This window comes from Dendropsophus ebraccatus, chromosome 6 (assembly GCF_027789765.1).
Source record: "Dendropsophus ebraccatus isolate aDenEbr1 chromosome 6, aDenEbr1.pat, whole genome shotgun sequence".
Lineage (NCBI taxonomy): Eukaryota > Metazoa > Chordata > Amphibia > Anura > Hylidae > Dendropsophus > Dendropsophus ebraccatus.
In genome coordinates, this window is record NC_091459.1 from 102,925,011 (window position 1) to 102,946,890 (window position 21,880).

Sequence of the window (21,880 nt, forward strand, 5' to 3'; positions counted from 1 at the left end):
ATGCATAGAAGCATGTCAGATACAGATACTGCTCTTAGATACAGTATCTTTCAAGTCCCTAAGCCAAGACACGTAATCATCATATAAAATAAATATATATATATATATATATATAAGTCTAGAGTGAAGAAGAAATGTCTGGGATGTGTACAAGGGATGGCTGAAGTGGTTAATTCTGTGTGGTCTGCAATGTGAAGCTTAGGAGTCCTGTACTTTATCATTAAAATAAGGGACTGGAATGAACATGTAAGGAATGAAACATAATGCTTTGTATATCCTGCACCTAACTTTATCTTCTCTCTAGGAATGGTGAATTGCTGGAGCTTTTATGACCTTCATTAGGATTTTGGTGGCTTTTGAAGAATGAACAAACGTTACCATGGAGGCAGAAAGTGAGGTGGAGTTTCCCAGTGATGTTAAGTTTGTTCCATTGTGGAGGAAAGCTAATTCTCATGTTCCGCACGGAGAGGGACTGTACTACAGCCCCAGACCAAGACCACAGTCTTATCAGAGCCCGAATGGATTGCTTATTACTGATTTCCCAGTGGAGGACAAGCAGTCTTTCACAGTGACTCAACCAGCCGAAAGGATTACAAGTTCTCCAGAGAGCAGGATACATCCCCAAGGAGGAACGTACTTGCACCGTCCTAATGGCAAATTACACTCCTCATCTTCCCTATCATGTCTGGAATATAAACCCATGTCCCCAAGGCACAGGCGCTCATCTCAGGTCTTAAAAGTGGTTTCTAATAATTCTATTACGTTTACGAACGGTGAAAACCTTTCTTCTTCGAGCCCAAAACCAATGGTTTCAAGGCGGACACCTAACAGCGTTACACTATCACCTGACCGGGAAAAGATTGTGTTTGGATCCAGTACTGGATTGGTATCTAATGGGATGGTTACCACTAGTAACTGCGCTCAATCTCGCATAACGCAGGACACGAATATTTTTATTTCAAATTCGTTGCCTAGCTCTCCAAAACCTTCTTTGGAAGAAAAACAGCCTCTACAAAGAGTCCCATCGAACCCTGAAAGGCAGTCCATCGTTCTGAGTACAAATAGTGCAGTGTCTCTCAAAGTAGGGGAGCGACAAATCATTCCCAAAGACTTAGCCTCTGATATAAAGGTGACCGCAAATAAGAATAGTGCACAGAACAATCACAATATGGAGCCCAGCAGAAGATTGCTTAAGACCCGGAGCTTGGTAGAGACCAGTTCAAGTAGCCGGGAGGCTACCCCAGAAGATAGAGATGGAGATGCAGAGACGGAAAGTCCAGGCTCGCTGCGTAGAGGGCTGAGGTCCACATCCTATCGAAGGGCAGTAGTAAGTGGTGTGGAGTTTAACAACTCTACAGATAGGAAAAAGAATAATAGAATGTCCCAACCAATCCTCAAAGCTGTTGTAGAAGATAAAGAACGCTTCTCTAGTCTGGGAAGAATCAAAGTAAGTAGTTCTATCATTGTAGTATTCAGCTTATGCTAATATATATAATCTAATGCCATATAATGTTATCACCCCTGATCTTGTCCCCGCCTTATAATGTTATCACCCCTGATCTTGGCCCCGCCTTATAATGTTATCATCCCTGATCTTGGCCCCGCCTTATAATGTTATCACCCCTGATCTTGGCCCCGCCTTATAATGTTATCACCCCTGATCTTGGCCCCACCTTATAATGTTATCAATTAATAGTAACCAATCACAGCTCAGCTTTCATAGCTTAATGAGTGCTGGTGAAATGAAAGCTAAGCTATGATTGGCTGATCAGTTTTTTGGTCTCCAGTTGTTATTTATTGCCCCTATTTTATTTTAGTTATGCTCATTGGGTTTAGTTTGTTACTTTTGACTCCAACAGACAATGTATCTGTGTTAGTTGATACTTGTATTCCTCATGAAGTAACAACTCTGGAGTATTTCTCATAATTCTACATTATGACATTCCTCTAATATTCCTCCTGGACATGTATGAATAAATATGGTGTCCATACACAATCTGACATTTTCAGAAATCACCCCTGACAAAGCTGGTAACACCCAGTTGTCAATTTATATATATATTTCCAGGAGGAATGACATAAAGAAGATGTTCTATGAATAGGTTCCCTAGAATTATTTCATGACGAATACAAGTACTTACTCGAATAGACACAGCAGGAGAGATGACAGATCCTCTTTAGCTTTGCCTGTAAACTTTGTTATTGTAACTACGTCTATTCACTGTTTCACTGCAAAAATTGTTTAATAGATGACAGCTCTATATTTCCTTTATGTCTATAAAGTGTTACCAGCTCTGTCCATAAGCTGCGCTGGGTATTATACCCATTCATTAATAGGGCCAAGCTGTAATAACAGACACAGTTCATGGACAAGTGTGGTGCTGAACAGAGCCTTTCCCAATCCTGCTCAACACCATCTTGTGATGATATATATTATAAACATACACCGTATGTATGTATAGCAGCAGAATTCAGGATAAGGTAATGACAAGTCTCATGAGAAGATCAGGGATGTTTTAGAAAAGTTTTAGAAGACAGGAGTCTGGTCAGAGGAGAGAAAAAATAGTTTATAAGGAAAATATAGAAGTGATACAGCTACAGGCTGGGTTCACACTACGTATATTTCGGTCAGTATATTTCAGTCAGTATATGTATATTTCAGTCAGTATATTTCAGTCAGTATTGCAACCAAAACCAGGAGTGGATTAAAAACACAGAAAGGATCTGTTCACACAATGTTGAAATTGAGTGGATGGCCGCCATATAACAGTAAATAACGGCCATTATTTGAATACAACAGCCGTTGTTTTAAAATAACCGCAGATATTTGCCATTAAATGACGGCCATCCACTCAATTACAACATTATGTGAACAGTGTGTTTTCAATCCACTCCTTGTTTTGGTTGCTATACAGCCTCAAATATACGTAGTGTGAACATAGCCTTATACTGTATGTCTGCCTCCATCTCTTTTCACTGTTTATATGGCAGCTCTGTGGTGCTGGCAAACAGCTCATCAGTGAGGATGTCAGGTGTCAAACTAGGGATACACCATTAATAAAAATCCATTTAATTCATGAATTTTTAGTTGGCACCAATTGTAAATTGTCCTGAAGGAGGAGGTGGAGTTCCCCCTTACATAGTTACGTATCAGATCTTTGCCAGTCTGAAGGAGGGGTTATTCTTTTCTGTATACACATCTCCTCTAGTGAAACCCTTTCAGCGTGCGTGTCTTTAAATGTACTTCTAGTTATAGAAGACTGGATGTCACATCAGAAGTAGTCACTGGTGGCTGAAGCAAAATGTTTTAGGATTATTCAGTATGTCTTGCAATACCGTCTGTGGCTCAACTTTTCATCTAAGCTCTTTTTGCTTTACACAATGCCATCCCTTCTTTACAAATAGTAGCTTGACAACTTGATATGTCAAAAGTTTTCTGTACATTTTGAAGTTTAGGTGTTTTTTTTTCAGGTAACTTTTCAGGATAAGCTGACCATATTTTTTACCAGCTTACCCCTTTGTGAGCTTCATGTAAGTGTCAGCTTTCCATCAGCTCCGCTCCAGATTGGATAGAGATTAGTGATGAGCGAATAGTGAGATATTGGAATATTCGATATTCGTATGAATATCCCGCGAATATTCGAATATTCGATCGAATATTCGATCCCATTAAAGTCTATGGGAACAAGTATTCGATTAGTAAAAAACATCTATCTGACCACTTGGAGGGTAAAACCGGAAGCTGGGGGCTTTGAACGCTTATCGAACATTTATCGAATATTCGCTGGATATTCGTACGAATATCGAATATTCAAATATCTCACTATTCGATCGAATATCTATTCGATCGAACAGTATTCGCTCATCACTAATAGAGATATTCCTTTATGGTGGCTCCCATATACTGCATACACACAGAAAACAGAATCCTGCTGTCCAATTTCTCTATTGCACACCCACAGAAATAGCAGCAGCATGGAGGACATTATAGAGTGATACTTAAGCAGTCTTATGTATGAATCAAGCAGTGGTTGAGACGTGCACCTGCACAGTCTTTGTATGTGTTTTTACCTTTCTTCTTGCACGTTGTTGTCTTCCACTATTGGCTCCGGTGAAGAGTGTAACCTGATCCCTTGATGAAGCAGAATGTTTGTCGTCATGCTGCTCTCTATATACGTATGGAGCCGAGGCTTTTCAGCTTTCAGAGCACTCGTTCTGTTCTGAAAAGCTAATTCGTGGGGTGACAAGTGTTGGCACCAATCAGCTAAGGATAAGCCGTGACTGATGTTTGCCTTAAAGTGTACCTGTCATAACGTTCAAAATCTAAATCAACAGCCGATGTGAAATAAAGCCTTAAGACTAAAAAGGTAGCTTTTTAGTTTTGTGCTGGTTGAAAAAAAAGAGACTAAACACATGAAGTCCCTGCCAGTACAGAGTGTCAACCAGCAGTAGCCTACATCCCATTGCTATCTGTTGCCAAACTAAAACTCCCATCATACAATGTCAGATAACATTATGTTGAGACTTGTAGTTTTGTAGACAGTGGGGTTTGGAGATAACTGCCCCTCAGTATATAGTATATGTAGTTCACAGTGTCCTGACACACCAGGCCTGTTGACACATTTTTTTGTAAAACATTGATCCAGAGTATATTTTACTGTGTTTACTTAGATATATAAATAGCCCTTTATCTCTCTGCTTTCCATAGTTTGATATGTACAGCACTTCGGGAATACTCCTATTAATAGCTATCTTTTTTTTTCTTGTCTTCCGAAGCGCAAAATTCTGCGAGGCCAAGGAACATTTGATGGGGAAGGTATGTAAAGAGATGAATATATATATAAGATCAGTAATATGTATCAGGAAATATCCTAATTTATTGTCCTTTATTGTAATATAACGTTGGTCCTGTTGGTATTTATAGTAACGTTTACGTATGCATATGTATAAAGGCTAAATGGGTTTCCAAGAAAAGTTTATAGATGAGCTATCCTTTTAATAGATTATCAATATTAGATTAGTGACCACTTGGGACCCCTGCTGCTCAGCTGTTTGCCAGAGTTGTGGCACCACCATATACAGTGAAACAGTCCAGTTAGCAGCAGTAGTGGGAGTTGCAGTAACTCAGCTTGGCCACTACACAGTGTATGGAGCTGTCTGCTTTTCTACTGTTTCTGCATGTATGGTGATGCCACAGCTCTGGTAAACACATGATCAGAAGGGGATCTGATATTGTGATGATATATACTGAACATCATAGACCATCAATGCATTTTGTCGAAACAACATTGTACCGCAGGAGATGTTCATATGAACACTTTGTACATGACAATGAAATGCTGATGGTCACTCACAACCAGTAATGCCCAGTCCTTCTGAGAAAATGTAACCTCTTCAAAGAGACTGTCAGTAGGTTTATGTGTCTTATCTCAGGGTAGCACAGACTAGTGACAGAAAAGCTGAACAGAATGATGTATTACTTTTTATTGTTCTATACAGCTGATTCAGAGATATCATTCTTAATAACATGGAGGATGGAGTACTCTACATTATGTACATGAGCCCAGTAGTCCTCAATATTCATGAGGCAGAAAACTCTGCCCACCTGCTGCTGATTGGCAGTTATCTATCCATGCTGTGTATAGGCAGTCACCTGTCAATCAGCAGCTGGAGGGCAGGGGGGAGGGGTGTGGTAAGAATCCTATTCTCCTGCATATTAGGAGAACGGCTGAAAAGAATGATGTAAGTAATACACCAATTTGTTCAGCATTTCTGTCACTAGGTTATGCTGCCCTCATTTAAGGTGGAATAAACCTAGTGACAGATTTGAGAGGTAGAATATATGTAAAATGGAGCCACTTAACTGTCCCCAGCCAGTGACTTGTGGATGTCTTTCCTCCTCCTGTAGATTAACCCCTTAGATTGTACAATGTGGTTTAGAAGTGATCAAATGAGACTTCTCTTGGCTATTATATTTCCTTACCTAGTAAATCAGCATTCTAATATGTGTTGTGTCTACAACTTAACCTCAATGATCTCTGTGACCAGACTGCATACTGTGTGCGTGTCTTATCAGTATACAGTATAAGCAAGCCCAGGTTACTACCTGCATGACGCTACTAGATAAATGAGCCAACTCAAGCAAAACTATGAAATGGACACAAAGAGAGTAGTATATAGATGCTTTTTCTTTGTGCCACCCTAAGATTCCTACTTCTCAGAACATTGCATGTTTGTGCATGAGACACCATCACTTAGGGTACGCTGACATACTCACTCTGATGGGTAAAAGTGCCAGGCTTTATAGGAATGGTGGGCTTCGTGTAGTCACTGGCCTCCTTTAGCACCAGTTGCCAGGCAACAAACTCATATGCATTCAAGGGCGGCCACAGTAGCACAAAGCATGAAACATTTATTAGGGAATCTTAAGGACTCCCTACGGGATAATCCAATTGGGAAATGCTTTTAATGGAGTTTCTCCTTTATCATGGTAACAGCTGTGAGGGTTTTAATCTTACTGAGTGTATATGTGTGTGTGTATATGTATATATATATATATATATATATATATATATATAGAAAAAACAAAGTCCTGCAGCACTCCTCAAATGAAAAACTGATGGTGCCAAGCGGTTAGCACAAGGGACCAATCGTGCAAAATGTATAAAAAATAGAAAACCGCAGCACTCCAGAATGAATTAAAAAAACTGTGGTATTTATTTTCACCCAAAGACTTGCGACGTTTCGCTCTCACTGAGAGCTTTATCAAGCAGTGATAAAGCTCTCAGTGAGAGCGAAACGTCGCAAGTTTTTGGGTGAAAATAAATACCACAGTTTTTTTAATTTATCTGGAGTGCTGCGGTGTTCTATTTTATATATATATATATATATATATATATATATATATATATATATATATATATATTTCTTATTGAAAAACTTCTGTACCAGACTCAAGTGGTGCATCCACTGGCAGGGATACATGGAGAGAGCTGACATTCCTTCCCTTCTTTAGCTTTGTTTTTGCTTCAGTCCATATGGAATGGAGACAGTGGCGCTGTGGAACATCATGTTCAGTGCCCGCGCTGATACACTTAGATCCTGTGTGATTGTGAAACTACCTGGCACACACCGAGGACACTGGAAAACAATGTCCTGGTTTACCGTTCCTTCTGCATGTCACAAAAGGCACAAAAATACATTTCACCAATAGGAATTTGCCCAATGTCCATAAACGTTATCTGTAATTATCTATCTGGAGAGTGATCCCTGATTGATAGGTCACTTTCTGTTTGGGTATAGGGAGGAATCTATCAATCAAGGCTGGTAGGACAGGGAGAAGCTGCCAGGGACCATCCTGATGACTTGTGGTTTAGGAGGCATGAAAGTGATGACAGGTTCACTTTAAATGCACAAGTGAAACTATCATGACTAGTTATATATTGGACTGTTTGGTGTGGGAGAGGCACCTGGTTTCATGGTGTTGGTTGATGATTACATTCAACATATTTGGCTACTTTGTAAGACTACATGAAGAAGCGTTGTAGTGTTTGTCACTAAATATATATCAATACCACTGCAATTAATGGAGGTAAAATAATACTATCCCTTTAAGAGATTATAATCTGTTTACTGTCTGGTGTTGTAGATATTGTTACTGTTTGATGGTATATGTTTACCTCTGCTAGTTGTCACTTTGCACATCACCTGATGTCTACTTGAGGAAAATGGTAAAAAAGCAACCTACACGTAGTGCAGAGCAGCCTGTTTTTCAGAGTGAATTGGAGGGTTGCTAGGCTATGACTTCTCTCATACAAACACTGCTGTGAATGTATGCTGCCTGGATATTGGACGCCTGCCCAAAGTGTAAAGTACAAAAAAGTGACAGTACAATTTGTCACAAGGTTTTGTTTCTGATCCATGTCCAGCGTACTTGTAGTGTCTCTGGTATAGGCGGGCTTCTGTCATTACTTTTATAGATCTATAAGTTAGTTTTGATGCTATGTTCCTCCCCTTAGCTAAAAAATCATCTCTCATTTGTCCAGTATTGCATAGAAAGTGAGAGCTGGCCTCTGGTTGCTAACTTTTTGAAGGCATTTTGATACATGGGCCTATTGTATTCATTGAGCTATGAAGAATAACAAAAAAAAAACAGTTTCTACCTGTGACCTTGGTTTCCAGTGTAATAGAATAGCAGGGGATCCAGTTTGTGCTGTTTAAACTAATATGTCAGATACATAAAGACTATAGACCATAGGGTAATATTGTAAGGGGTAAGGCAGAGTGATGTACAAGAAATGTAAAAATATAATTTAGTTTCACCAGAGTGCCCCTTTAAGGTTTCCGTCTGCTGACACTGTTTGATAGCTGTCAGGTCAACAAGACACATGGGGGGGGGGAGGGGGGGCATTGCGCTGTAAATCCTGCAAACCTTTGCGCGATGGGAACATTTTTAAGCCTGGTGCAGAAAATGCTGGACTTAATGTCAAAGAAGCGCCTGAAGTGTTGAGGGCTGTAATGTCTCCTCACTCCCTCTCCCATCCCTGTCCCTAGTTGATTAACAGTCAGCTGGAGGCAGAGCCCCAAGTAGGGACAGGGATGGGAGGGGAGTTAGGAGGCGTTACAGCCCTTTGCACTTTAGGGGCTTGGGACCGTCTCTTCTAATCAGAGAATAAAAGCATTCTCCTTTGTTTTGGAAGGACAGACAGATATATGAAGAATATCATGTGTCTCTTTGAACTAACAGCTATCTAACAGTTTCAGCAGTTTGGAACCTGAATTACAGCTGACCGATTCCTTTTAAATATTTGCAGCACAAACTGAACTCCTAGAAGTCGTCGCCACATTGAGGACTGTTATCTTGAGCTGCATCTACATTATTAACTTCAGAGAGTTTACTTATGCAGTTCTCATCTCCCCCACTGAAGCGATACATTAATAATACAATGTCCCGGCAAGTATATCAGTGTATACAAACATAGGCATTACATGCTATTTTTATCTTGGCATTGAGCCAGAGAAGTTTCCATGAAGGCTACAATATTGATACAGAAGAATATGAAACAGATGCTACGTGCTGTTGAATGCCGAGACTTTCTAGTATTGATGCTGTGTGGACATTCTGTTTCCATTATAGAACACTTGCCTCTTAATAATACATGGCCTCCCCCATTGTTTTCAGAGAATGCTGTCCTGTATCAAAACTACAAGGAGAAGGCTCTAGATATTGATTCAGACGAGGAAGCCGATTGTAAAGAGCCAAAAGAAGACCGCATTGTTGTCTTGTATAAACCTCTAAGGTCTACATGGAGTCAGCTGTCAGTGGTAAGTTCATGTCATGTCATGTACACCATATTAACTTGTGGCTGAGCTGAGATTGGCTTAGGTTATTTCACATTGTATGTCTAAAATATCAAACATTGTGAATATATCTGCATAATTTCATAGTATCATCATAAGACTGGGTTCACATAATGTTTGTGCCTTCTGTGGCCAGGGTATGTCACCAAAATGAGGACAGATGCTGACAGACGCTATGCATGGACAGGCGCTGACTGACAGACACTATGCATGGACAGAAGTTGACCCCATTGATTTAATTTGAAATTGCATGTTCTTTAAGCTGGAGTACTCCAATAATAAACCCTGCTACTGTCTAATGTTGGTTTTCAAACCCATCAAAATAATATATAAGGGCATAGCTGGGTGGTAGCAGGTACCCCAGGTGCTGTGGACCAGGAGGCAAAAGTTAGCAATGTTGCCTTCTTCCAGAACATTTAAAGGGGTTATCCAGCGCTACAAAAACATGGCCACTTTTCCCTCTCTCTTGTCTCCTGATTGGGTGGGGTTTCAAACTCAGTTCCATTGAAGTAAATGGAGCTTAATTGCAAACCACACCTGAACTGGAGACGAGAGGGGGGAAAAGTGGCCATGTTTTTGTAGCGCTGGATAACCCCTTTAAAACGGCAAACATTTGCCCTGGTGAAGGCTGTCTACCTACATCTCTAAAGATACAAGCTCATTACTTTCAAGGCTTAGTTTGTAACAGAGACCAAGGTGGGACCTAGGAAGTTGGAGTGGAGCTTAGATAGTCCTTTGTTCAGGAGAGAGCCTGGGCTATGTACCCTCAAACTGTGAGCCTGTCTGTATCTGAAAGGTAAATCAAGGCCTCTCTGTCATCTTTCACCACCTTGTGTAAGTACCAAGGTTACTACTACTGTATGTATGTGGTGTTGCCTCCTGAATGTTATCATCATTGTACGTCATCTTCAGCAGCAGTTCTGTGCTTAGAGTACACTACAGTATATGCATGCTTTGCTCCTGTTTTTTTTCTTTCTGTTTACATAGCACAGTGCATCAGGAAACCCCTTCTCCCTCCTACATGCCATCTGTAGTAGTGTACTGTACATCATCCATAGTGCTAGCCAGTTTAGTCCTGTGCACTTTCATCAGCAATGTTAACTTCAGGCAAACAGCCCAGCTCTAGTCCTACCACCTGAAATAGAAAGATTGAGAGATAGCAATGTACCATGGAGAGGAGCCTTAGAGACTCAATAACAGGAGTGAGAGCACTAAAACTTTGTTTTCATCACTCTGAAGGGTTACTATAAAAGAGACTTTTGAAAGTACAGATATGCTTTAAGAAAAAGTTTTGTTTTTTATGCATTACACTAATTTATTTCAGCAGTATTTTAATAGTTGTTAAATTATTTCTTATTTCTTGTATTACTTATTTCTTTGATAAACTAAAATGCGCCTTTTGGTCTGCAGCCATATGTAGATGACTTACAAGTTTTTACCTAAATCAATGAGTTACTAATGGATGATAGAGATGTAGCAAGTTTAACCAGTAGTGGAGCAGCATCTCTGCCTGAAGCCTTTTTCCCATAGCTGAATCAATAGAGGTTGGACTAGGTTGCATGGCACCCATCCTTTGTCCCTCAGTACACCACAAAGTGAGTCTTTGTGGAAAGAGGGGAGGGAACAGACCCATGCTGGGGAGAGCAGCGAGAGACCTTGGGAAGTTCTGCGGTAGCAGAGAGAAGTTTAGTGCACACCGTTCAGTGTGTGTAATGGTTTTTGTTAGCGGGTTATTGAAATGCTGAGACCATTGGAAGAGGCTTGTGTTTTAGTTGAGTGGGAGCCAGTCTTTTCACTCTGTGTGCTTGACTTGGGAGGAAGAACAGCAGCTACAGATGTGAGACGTATGTTAACTATCATTCATTATATGTGGCCCCCATGTGAACCTCCCTATCCCACAGGCTGTGTAGTAGACTAGATTTGGCTACTTAAAGTGACACTGTCACCTCCTTTGTGCATTTTGACATCTCCATACAGGTGTAAAGGGTAAATTTAGCGTTTTTCATACCTTATTTTATATTATACGTCATGGTGCTTGTTCAAGTAAAGTCATCTTTTATCAACGGCAGATTGTGTTAAGTGGGCGGCATTAGCACCACTTAGCCCCGCCCACAACACCACCATTGGCCCCACCCCCTCGCCGACCATTGGAACAGGCTGGCCTAAAGGTCTAGGCCCAACCCCCTCTAGGTCGACCCACCAATGGGCCTAAAGGGGGCGGGGCCAACAGTGGCGCTGTGGGTGGGGCTAAGCGGCACTAATGCCACCGAGGCCCCGCCCACTTAACACAATCTGCAGTTGATAAAAGATCATTTTTTACTTGAACAAGCACCATGACGTATGATATAAGTTATGAAAACCGCTAAATTTAGCCTTTACACCTGTGTAGAGATGTCAGAATGCACAAAGGGGGTGACAGTGTCACTTTAAGTTTATATTTTTAGTTATACATCGATAAAGTAGAAATAATTGTGACACAAAGTGGGTTACGTGGATTATTATCAATTAACCCTACCTACATTATGTGTAGGGACATCTAAGGCATAGTGGAACATATTATCAATAATAAATACAATTGTCCTTCTATGATTGGTTTAACATCTAGACAACCAAGTCAAGTGTAGGCTAAGGATCCTTTTACATGTACAGGTAATGTGATAATGTACACAGATACAGTGAGATATACTTATATACTATATGTATCTGTAATCGTAAGTACTGCCTAGTTTGTAGCTCCTGTTAGTTGGCTTACTCTACCACCAAAACGAGTTCATGGCAAGGCACACCAAGTGTGTCAAGTGTGCTGCAAAAGTGTTTAAAAAGTGTCTGGCAGTCATTTACAGAGGACCTGTCACTAGGTAAGGAAGCCAGAAGGCTCACCTATCTGCTGCTGCCTCCTGGCTTCCAGCCATGGTTGTAGCCCCCGTTCTTGAGATAGTAATAGTCTGTGACTAGAGATGAGCGAACTTGCCAAAAGGTTGGGTTTGCACAAACCCAAATGATCAATAGTAATTCAATAGATGCCTGTGATGTTTGCCAACCATTGGCATCCACCACCCATAGGTCTATACGTATCTGGTTAGTAGATATGGTTGGACGGGGTACCATAGTTTACTACACTATTCCATACTTTATTTTTTTGCAGTATACTCACCAAAGGCACCAAAATTCCGCTAGGAATCGCCGCCCGTGGTCTCCACGCTGAATCCCACCTGCTATCTCTTTTAATGGGAGGCTTTGGAATTTTCGGCGCCGATTACGTAGCTATAATAGCCAAATGGGGACCAAAAGGAGACTAGTTAGGCCTCCATTAGGCAACATAAGCTTGTATGTGCACAAGAGCTTTCCTGATGTGTATACTAAATAGAAATCAGAAATGTAATTTGCACATACCCATACATATATACAGACAAGTGTGAGTTGAACGCTATGAACACATGCCACATGCTATGTTGGTTAGGAAAAATAAAGAGCCCATGTAACAGAAATAAGTAACTTGCATGCATTTCGTGAGGACAGATGTTTCCAGAATTAGCTGTACGGCCACCTGTGGGGCCCAGAGAAATCACAAATTGGATCCATAAATCTCCTACTGCATGACTTTGTTGTTTGCTCATTTATAACCATTAAAACCTCAGTTGAAATAATAATAATAATTGCAGAACTGACTGAATGAACTGAGATTGTTTCCCAGCTCTGTGGAGGGCAATGTGGACACGAGCCAAGTCCTGGATCTCCGTATTCCGTTCACAAATCCAAGTTAGCATTCATCACCATAACTGACGAGAGACCTGGCCCTAGGAATCTTGTCTATGATATTTGCCTGGTGTGCTGGGTAGGCATCATCAGGAGCTGTGCGTGTTTATTTATGAGGTGTAGTGTCTATGGACTTTGTCATTATACATTCTGTAATGAAGTTTACCGTGTTTTGCATTTTATCTGGTACTGTTATAAAGTCTCCAATGCATCTATAGATAAGGTATTACAGCTGTGAAGGCTTATACACACTGTATTTAGGTATTGCACCACTATGCCCAATCCTACTCATAGTTATTGGCCTTGTACCTGGGACACAAAACTGCAAAGTCACAAATCTAAATGCCCTCAATATAAGCTCCACATAGGGTTAAACTGACTGCCCTACTTGTAATATCACTATAACATTAATAGTATTCTGCACCCACTATTGTATTCTGCACCCACTGTTGACTTTGTCTATAAAGCACTAAAGAATGTGTCCCCTTTCACGGCGGCACGCATATCCGCCGGCTCCATTGACACCATTCTATAGCCGGGCCGATTCCGCGTTCTGACAAGAGAATAGACCGATCAGTTCTTTCGGTGGAATTCTGTAGTGTGAACCTACCCTAACTGTGAGCTTCTGTAGGGTGAGCGCCAGGGGTGGTATTGTCAGTCTCTTCATTAGATCCAGTTGTTACATACTTGGCTGTATTATTCAGCTAATCTCCACAACGAACATAATGTAAAACCAAAAGTAACCTTGAATGTAGAATATTCACAAAAGATTACATGTATGAGGTTATCTGATACAAAGGTGCATACATGAATATAGGTAAACATGGTGAGAGGAATAACTATAGAAACACTAACATTAGAAAATGCATTGCAATCAGAGAACTTTTTTCTTCTGTTCTAGATTTTTTATTTAATTTTATAGGTTCACACCTTTCGTTTTTGGCATCATAAAGAGAATCAGCCATCCATGCTTCATTAATTCTAATGGAGCTACATCATAGATGGGAGGGCATAGCCACCTCCAGTGCATAGAACAGGGTCAGTGCATGGCAGAAAAAATGGCACTAAGTGATGGAACCAGGCGATGTTTCTCAGAAAGGACCACGTCACTGGGATCTCTGCCCCGGCACCGATCAGCTAAAAGCTGTATACCTGGTCATACATTCGCTTTAAGCCTATGGACTGTCAAGGAGAGCGCACCACTGGTCATCTATTGACAGGATGTGTGCCTAAGTGTTTTTTCTTATTGAAAGCCAAGCAGTGATGACCCCTAGTTGACATTTTAGGCCCTCAGTAGCATATTGGGTGCCAGAATCAATGACACCAACAGCTTATGAATTGGAGAAGGGGGCTAGGGAAAAGAAAATTTCAAAAAATGCCCAAACCTTGCTTTAAGAAGCCACGGGTGCACTTAGAATGTACCTCCCCAACAAAAAAAATCTAAAGCTGTTTGTTTTTCACCCAATAAAAAAAGATGGGTCCAACCATGGCTGATTACTCAATGCCTTCTGGAACATATGCAGTTAGTAGTGGCCTATTAATTCTCCAAATAAAAGCTTGGATTCCAAGTTTACTGTTCATCCCATAAGTCAAGTCATTTCTATCAATTCCTTATTTTCCCCTAGAAAAGTGTCTGCTTTTTGTGCATTGTGAATTTCTTATAAACATTTGGTCCTTGGTACCATCTGAAGCAAATAAGAGCATATGGGGATATTTCCAGCAGTGACATAGAGCAACTGTATTATGTGCTGGAAGGAAAAGGAGATGATGGCTTGGGTTTATGTGAGCATGATATCTTATTTTTGCTTAAACATTTCAGCCTATGTTTGAACCATTGTAAAGAAGCTACATGTTCTGTGTTACCGTGTTCTATGTTACTTCTATAGATTGAAAATGGATTTTTCCAGTTAAAAATTTTTCTATGTTTATCCTGTAAAACTGGTTTTGGGATGTGATGACATACCATGCCCTGGGCAAAAGAGAACTAGCCCCTCAAATATATAGATAGATGCATATGAAGTGTGTAAATCATGCTTTGAGTGTGAACTGTTCAGCGTGAATCCTCAGGTATTTGGTTAAGCAAGCTGAACAGGTACAATAAAAAAAAGTATAACATAGTGCTGAAAACAAAAGCAAAAATAAGAAGGTGGTTAGTAGGTGAAAACATTGTGTAATGTAAAATGGAAGATAAGCAGTGAAATTGCTGCCTGTTTATAGGAAGCTACTTTATAAACTGGACAAGTCCTTTTAGTCCTCTACAGGGAATGGACGTACAACATTATTAGTGTTATCTAGGGGTTAAATAAATATATAGAAGGAGTCACAACTTCTCAGAGACACTAGCTCCTTAGGGTATTTTCACACTGAGTAAAATTGACGGAATTCCATGGTGTAGCTCTCTGCTGCGGATTCCTTCCCGCCTGCCTCAGTGTTTCTATGAGAGAGCTCGCAGAGCTACTCCCAGACCCAGTTATAGCCTTATCCAGGGTTTTAGTTTCTTATAACCACACACCTGGACTATTATATGAAATGGAACCTCCAGCAGACTCTGCTGATCCCTCCTAGTGCTGACAATGTGGTTGGCCCAAAGCATTTAAGTAGCAGCCACCCTCAAAGGCCCCGTTCACACTGAGGAAGAACGGCGTAGAGTTCTGCATTGCTCATTGTCCTGCTATGAGTAAATGGGAGGGGGCGCGCGCGTCCTGCTGATCAGGACCTACAACCACAAGCGAAGGTGACCCATCCACACCTCCTTTTGTCAGTTGTGGTTACTGTGTTTCCTCCCTCTAGCTTTATCATTGAGGTGTAATACTGCCTGAGATGACTACTGAAAAGTGAGCTCTACAGAAAAGGACGTGTCACACTATTGAGAGTTTCCATGGTTAATAACATGGAAAATGTAAAAATTACATACGATTAACAGAGTAACCTAAATTAAACAAGAAGGCTTTTTCTGACAGTACCTTCCCTTTTTATAAGTTGTAGTATACCTGGAAGCTGGATAAATGAGCAAGAGTAAGGACCTGAGGGGTCAGAGTATCCGTCAGCATTGGTTTCCCATCAGTGATGGGTCCAGTGCTCCTTTTTTTTTGTAGTTCTGTTCCAAAAATGGAAGTAACAATTAGGGATGGTCCGAACCGAGTTCGGTTCGGGTTCGTACGAACCCGAACTCTCGGCAATGATTCCCGCTGTCTGCCCTCTCCGTGGAGAGGGTGGATACAGCGGGAGGAACGCCTGGAAAACTGGGATACAGCCATAGTCATAGGCTGTATCCCAGTTTTCCAGGCGGTCCTCAGGCTGTATCCACCCTCTCCACGGAGCGGGCAGACAGCGGGAATCTGATGTTGAGCGTTCAGGTTCATACGAACCCAAACCTCGGCAGTTTCAGACCATCCCTAGTAACAATACAAAAATGCAGACTACAGGGTGAAGCTATGTCCACACATTGGGAAAGATTTATCAAATATGGTGTAAAGTAGAATTGGCTCAGTTGCCCCTAGCAACCAATCAGATTCCACCTTTCATTCCTCACTGATTCTTTTAAAAATGAAAGGTGGAATCTGATTGGTTGCTAGGGGCAACTGAGCCAATTCTACTTTACACCATGTTTTAAATCTCCCCCATTGTATTTTAACGGTTGAAATGTGCAAAACTAAAAATTTTTTCTTAATTTTATAATTGAGACTACATGAAAACTGAAGAAGATTTTTAATTGAATTGCCATTTTTTTTTTAGATTTTTGTGTTTTACGAGATCCAAAAAATACATGTGGACAAAGCACAAATCTGAGTTACCTGTATAATCAAATAGTACTTAGTTTAGCTTGTCCATTCCACAATGATGAAAAATGTACGGCCAGACAGCGCTCGTAAACACATGATGACGGCCACTTGAATTATAGAAACTTATGGAGATTGTAAATTATTATTATTTTGGCTCCCAGCTAGATGTTCTTGGAGGCAGACAGTCTCAAGCCTAAATAAGGTATAGAATTTCTTTTAAATTGTCCAAACGTCATGGCGCTGGATGCCGACTGTAACGCTGTGTGTCTTTTAAACAAAGAGCAGATTGTAGCCTCTTATTCTGATGTTACTGGTGAAATATGCTTTTGATTTATATTTTGGGAATTAAATCATACTTGGAGGTGCTGGAAGCAGAAATCTCTGATACATGGGATCTTGGGAAGCCAAAGAACTTGTGTTGCCTCCAGTCTATGCGTCTGTGAGAAATCTTTGCACTGGTCCAGGGAGATGAAATAAACAAGGTTTTCTTTCCGTCATTTCGTATACAAACAAAACATATCTACAAACTGAGCTGGCAATGCCAGTCCTATACCTGCAGGTTCACATATACGTGGATTACAGATCATACAGAACAGATTGAACATCTGGTTATAGAAAGCCTAAAAGAAGGGTGGTAGTTATTAACCTATAGACATGCTGATTGCCTTACTTAGGGGTTAAATATCACAGATATCCAATATGGAATGTTCTTCATTACGGTGTGACATTCGTGACAAGTTGCTGCCTCTAACAAAATGAGGGCTATAAGCGTAGTCCAAACATATCCTAATGAAAGCCACTTGTGGTAATGAGAGTTTACATTGCCTTCTGATCTTACACTATCAACATGTTTGTAGCTGATGTGTTGGGTTTATCTGTCTCCTCCAATATGGCACATCATTTATATGGTGGCCACATAGTCTGCAATGGGGAAATTTCAGCACTCCAGCTGTTGCAAAACTACAATTCCCATCATGCCTGGACATCCAAAGCTAAAGCATGATGGGAATTGTAGTTGTGCAACAGTTGGTGGGCTGAAGGTTCCCCATCACTGAGCCATAAACCAAATGGAATCACTTGTAGGGATATATGATTAATATGCCATTGTTTCATAGTTGCCTATGCAAATGTGTGTGTAATGTATATGTAAATGGAATGATTTATGGGGATTTGGAAGGTTTTGGGCTATACTATAACAAGCATTTTCTGCAAAATAGGCTGTAAACTTGGTTGTGGTTTCACACTTATACTTGGATGTTTTGTTAGATTTCCATAGAAGAAAACACTGGATGCGTGAAATCATGGTGTGGCGTGTTTTTCTTTGAAGTTAGTAGTTACAGAGTGTAGAAAGTTTGCCGTGTCCAGTAAAAGGTTGCTGAAATAAATTGAAACTTTCATTGATTTTAGTTCCGTGCTTGTATCTATAAACAGCTCATGTTTGTTTGTCTTGTATGTCCCGAGTTTATACCCTAGCTAAGCCAAAAGGCTTCACAGTTCAGCATTAAGCAGTAAGTTTGGATTTGTCTGGAAGAGTGAAGATTTATTGGAATTCGTGGAGATGTTTATGGCTGTCAGTCTAACAGAAGCCTTGTGGCTAGTTATTGGTAGTTAAAGGGATTATCCAGCGAAAATCTTTTTCTTTAAAATCAACTGGTATCAGAAAGTTATATAGAATTGTAATTTCCATCTATTTAAAAATCTCAAATCTTCCCATACATAGCAACTGCTGTATGTCCTGCAGGAAGTGGTGTATTCTTTTAAGTCTGACACAGTGGTCTTTGCTGACAACTCTGGCAGAGACAGGAACTGTCCAGAACAGCAGCAAATTCCCATAGAAATCCTCTTCTGCTCTTGGACAGAGATGTCGGCAGAGAGCACTGTGTCAGACTGAAAAGAATACACCACTTCCTGCAGGACATAAAGCAGCTGCTATGTATGGGGAGATTTGAGATTTTTTAAATAGAAGTAAATTACAAATCTATATAACTTTCTGAAACCAGTCGATTTGAAAGAAAAAGATTTTCACTCGATAAGCCCTTTAAGTAGTATTCTAGCCTTAGTAAATAAATGCTATTAATATAACAAAAAAATACACAATTTTGTTGTCCCTACAGTTTTTAAGGCCTCTGTTTGTTGTCAGTTTATTGCAGTTCATGGTGAAAAGCGAACAAAAAATAATATTCAAACTGCAGATCAATTTCTTTGCATCAAATTTTTCGCACATGTGGAAGAGATTTGTTAAAGGGATTATCCAGAATTACAAAAACATAGTTGCTTTCCTACAAAAACAGCACCACACCCATCAAAACCCGGCTTCATTCACTTTAATGGGACTAAGCTGCAATACTGCACACAAATTGCTGTAACTTTAATAATCTGCTGATTTCCCAGCCCTGATTGTCCATGTATGTGTGTGCTAACCCCACATGTTATGGTGCGTTTACACAGAGAGATTAATCTGACAGATCTTTGAAACCAAAGCCAGGAACAGACTATAAACAGAGAACAGATAGTAAAGGAAAGACTGAGATTTCTTCTCTTTTCAAGTCCATTCCTGGCTTTGGTTTCAATAATCTGTCAAGTTAATCTCTCTGTGTGAACGCACCCTTAGGAGTATGAACGATCACTGAATGAACAAATGTGGAGCAGTTGCAGCCTTACACATTTTTAACCATATTGACCATACATCAGACCGGCCGTACATGATCAAGACACTGGATGAGGGATGATCTTTCTTAGAATATTCTTTACTGAACATTCATGGAGAAAAATGATCACTCCTTGTAAATTGACCCAATGAACAATTGTTTCGGTTGACATAATCCTTTTTCAGTGCTCTAATCCAATGTGTATGGGTACCCTTACAGTCACTCGTACCTTAGTGAGTCCCGAACCATTTCTTTAGGTGCTCCAACATGATTGCTTACTGATTAAAGTAAATATTATTCTATTTTCATTTATTATCAATTACTTGTGACTGTATATAGTGTGAAATGATCAATTATATAAAACTGCCTAAAACATTTATCCAAAGTGCTTGAAAATTGGCAATTTTCCGGATGTGCCATCAATACTAGATTGGCAGGGTCTGACTTTTTGCACCCCTGTAGATCAGCAGAGAAGAAACAGCAGAGCTTGTGTGGGTGCCACAGCCTCTTCAGTGTTTACTGTTGCTTGTCTTTGTCATTTTTATATTATTAGCAGGGGCAATGCAAGGAACTACAGTGCTGAGTCAGCAGGACAACGCTGTAGTTCCTTTCTGCTACCTAAATGGGCACTGTCACAAAAATATATTTTGGCATACCATTTTTGTCAGGGTATTTGCATGTTCTCTCACAGCTCTTTGTTACTTGACCTGGATGGACTCATGATGCAAGTCTTCGGGCCATGTACAGTACAGTAGAACTCATAGACACAGAGTAGAGAAAGAAGCATGTTCGACTGATAAACACTTTTGATGTGTCTCTGTGACGTGTCAGAAGCTTTTTTTTTTTTTGTGAAACACTGAAGAGGCTGCTGCACTAACACAAGTTCCACAACCTCTTCAGGGATCCCCTCCCATCTAAAATTGATTACTTATGCAGAGGATAGCCTTAATAATCCCTTTTAAATGCTAGTTTTGTGCATTGAAAAATATCTTAAAATATTTTTTTCACTAATATCATAATAGCGTCTCATTCTTTTTCCCAAGGCAGGCAGGTGCAGACTATGCTGAGACCTTGCACAATCTGATGCAGTGCAAGCACTGTCCATCTTCTATCGTATCCTCATTGTGTTTTCTGCATAAGTTTCGTTTTCTGAACGTCTTTCCCCTTTGGGAAGATAAGGAAGGCAGATATGTTCCTGCATATATGCAGCACCATTCTGTGACTTTGTAGTGAAAGAAAGAAAAATTGAAGAAGTGTAAACTGATAATACATTTCAGCTGGAGACGATCATAAGTTCTTAGGGGCTGAAAACTGATACTATCCGGTTTGTGCTATTACTTCTGTGACTTACAAGGAATTTTAGAGTGATCTGTTGGAGCATGCAGGCGGCTGTTCACCTTTCATTTCTGCTGGTCACATTACGTAAGGTTATTAATGGATGTCTGTACATTTGGCTCTGGGGCAGTAAAGATGTATTTGTGAGCTGAATTAAGATTCTATCTACCATTGTGGAAAATCTGTTGCCTGAAAACACAAAGATCTCTACATTTTACTGCAGGTTAGACTTATACACTTAAAAGCAAGTGCGTGAAGCTTGTATAGTGTCACACAAGTCCTTAGGGCTCTGCACGCTGCATACTACCATATACCACTCCCAAAAGCAATGCTTCTAGGGAAGACTATCTCAGCAAGCCACCATCTGATGGAGCATGCCACAATGTTTCTGTTGTATTCTATGAGACTTACACAAGACAAAAACCTATGTATTCTTCTGTATAAAATCCAAAGCATACAGAAGTACAGTAAAGTCCTCCTATGCAGGAGTCTTCCTGTGTATTGTGGGGATGTGCTGCCAACAATGGAAGTGAATAGCCACATGAACAATCCAACCATCATTCATGTAGCTGTTCACACAAACAATTGCACCATGTAAATTGTCCTTTCAATGAGCGCTGATCAGTTTGTATATAGTCAATCAGCTCTTGTAATGGGCAGTTGTCTGCCTGTCCAAAAAACCTTAAGTAATGTAGTATGACAATGGAAAACATACTGGTAATGATTCTCATTATCCGGCTAACATACTATCATTGTGCCTAACTCTTTTATTGGCATTAGATCTGTATTTTTATGTTGTTTCCTCTGCTGACATTTAACTGCATTGCTTATGAACACTAGCTGTCTTTATGGCACTCTTATGCAACCGTTCCCTTCACAAAGCTCCTATTTATCAGAATATTAATGTGACTGTAAGTTTGATGCAAGATGTTACCTGGTTCATGCCAGTTAGAGACTGGCATAAAGCGGCATGTACAGCTGACGGGGTATACGTGATGG

The 21,880-nt window shown here is 40.3% G+C and overlaps 1 protein-coding gene across 1 annotated transcript in view; it reads left to right on the forward strand.

The window, feature by feature from the left end:
* The window catches only part of ARHGEF26 (Rho guanine nucleotide exchange factor 26), a 103,112-nt gene that overhangs the window by 6,147 nt on the left and 75,085 nt on the right, over positions 1-21,880 (forward strand). Inside the window, exons 2-4 of the mRNA XM_069975468.1 lie at positions 305-1,447; positions 4,777-4,816; positions 9,182-9,324. Of these exons, the coding sequence (XP_069831569.1) occupies positions 380-1,447; positions 4,777-4,816; positions 9,182-9,324 (1,251 nt within the window). The 5' untranslated portion in view covers positions 305-379. The remainder of the gene's footprint in view (positions 1-304; positions 1,448-4,776; positions 4,817-9,181; positions 9,325-21,880) is intronic.